Source organism: Meleagris gallopavo, unplaced genomic scaffold, assembly GCF_000146605.3.
Source record: "Meleagris gallopavo isolate NT-WF06-2002-E0010 breed Aviagen turkey brand Nicholas breeding stock unplaced genomic scaffold, Turkey_5.1 ChrUn_random_7180001869617, whole genome shotgun sequence".
NCBI lineage: Eukaryota > Metazoa > Chordata > Aves > Galliformes > Phasianidae > Meleagris > Meleagris gallopavo.
The window spans coordinates 7,383-8,698 of NW_011134588.1; the positions used below are offsets into that span (position 1 = coordinate 7,383).

General features: G+C 60.4%; 1 protein-coding gene across 1 annotated transcript; it reads right to left on the reverse strand.

Moving 5' to 3' along the window:
* Window positions 1–6: 6 nt before the first annotated feature.
* On the reverse strand, window positions 7–1,307 carry TIMM50 (translocase of inner mitochondrial membrane 50). The gene is made up of 6 exons (XM_010727070.3): window positions 1,131–1,307; window positions 942–1,046; window positions 759–857; window positions 515–671; window positions 322–428; window positions 7–237 (listed from the first exon to the last, which is right to left on the reverse strand). Exons 1-6 carry the CDS (start codon window positions 1,248–1,250, stop codon window positions 133–135), a joined length of 693 nt encoding a protein of 230 aa, XP_010725372.1. The 5' UTR covers window positions 1,251–1,307; the 3' UTR covers window positions 7–132.
* Between the last annotated feature and the right edge of the window lie 9 nt (window positions 1,308–1,316).

Consider the following 1,316-nt stretch of genomic DNA (forward strand, 5'->3'; position numbering starts at 1 on the left):
AAAAAAAACAAAACGAACAACCAAACAACAAAAAGCTGTAGCTCAGACGCAGCGCCAGGACCACCAGTCAGTCCAAGCATGCAGTGACGCGATGACAACGTCCTGGTGACACGGTGACAACATCTTGGGCCGTCACTGCTGCTTGGAACGTGCCCAGAAACGACCAGCCAGGGCTCCCAGGAAAAGCCCCGTCGGTTTCTTGCCCTGCGCCATCTCAGCCAAACGCTGCTGCTCCTCCTGCACCCAGAGCAGACAAAACACCCCCGTCAGCCTTCAGACATCCCCGCACCCCTCTGTGCGTCTTCTCCCGACCGTCCTCACCTCCTCCAGCTGCGACCGGCGTCGTTTAAAAGCTGCCAGCGGATCTTCCTCCAGCGCGTAGTTCTCCAGCACGGTCCTCACGTCCTCAACACCACTGAGGGCAATGGCTGAGGGGAAGCAGGGTGAGAGTGCAGCAGGGTCGGGGAGAGGGAGGGGAATGGCGTGGGGACGCGGGTTTTGTTTTACTCCTCACTTTTGAGGAAGGCAGTGAGGTCGTAGAGGGCACGGTCATCAGAGCTGCCGTCCCAGCGGCGCAGCGCCAGCCCGTTAAAGGGCTGCAGGCAGAAGGCTTCTTTACGACAGTCCACCACCACCACCTTGGCAGGATCTCTGTTGAGGCAGGAGATGTCCTGGGGGTGGATAGGGGACAGAGAAGGGCTGCCATAGGGTCAGGGGGGAGCACCAACGTGTCCCTCGTCCCTCTTCCCCATCCCCACCTTGACGTGGTGCCCATCCATGTAACGGGTGGCGTCGCGGAAGAGGCGGTAGGAGATGAAGCCGTGTGGGTCGATGCTGTCGATGAGGGGGAAGGCGGTCTGGGGAGAGAAAGATGAGCGGGAGGGGAGGGACGAGCGGAGCCCAGCTTTGGGCTGCACAGCCCCCCCCGTGGCTGCACACACCATGCCTGTTTCGGAGGTGAAGATGACGATCTCGTAGAGCGGCGCAAGCTGCTGCAGGAGGCTGTCGATGCCCGGACGTTTCTTGAAACGCCAGCCAGTGATGAGCTGGAGCGGAGGAAGGAAGCAGAGGGGCAAGAGATGAGGCTGTCAGCAGAGGAAGGGAGGCAGGGACAATTGGCTGCCACTCACCGACCATTCGGGGTGCAGCAAGACGTCGGTGAGCTCGATGACCAGAGTGTAGGGCGGTTGGTAGTAGGGCTCACGCAGGGGGTCTGGCAGCAGCTTGGCGCTGGTGGGCTCGATGATCATCTTGGTTGAGAAAGAATGAGAGAGGCCACCAACACTGGGACAAAGGCCCTTCGAACAGGAATGAGA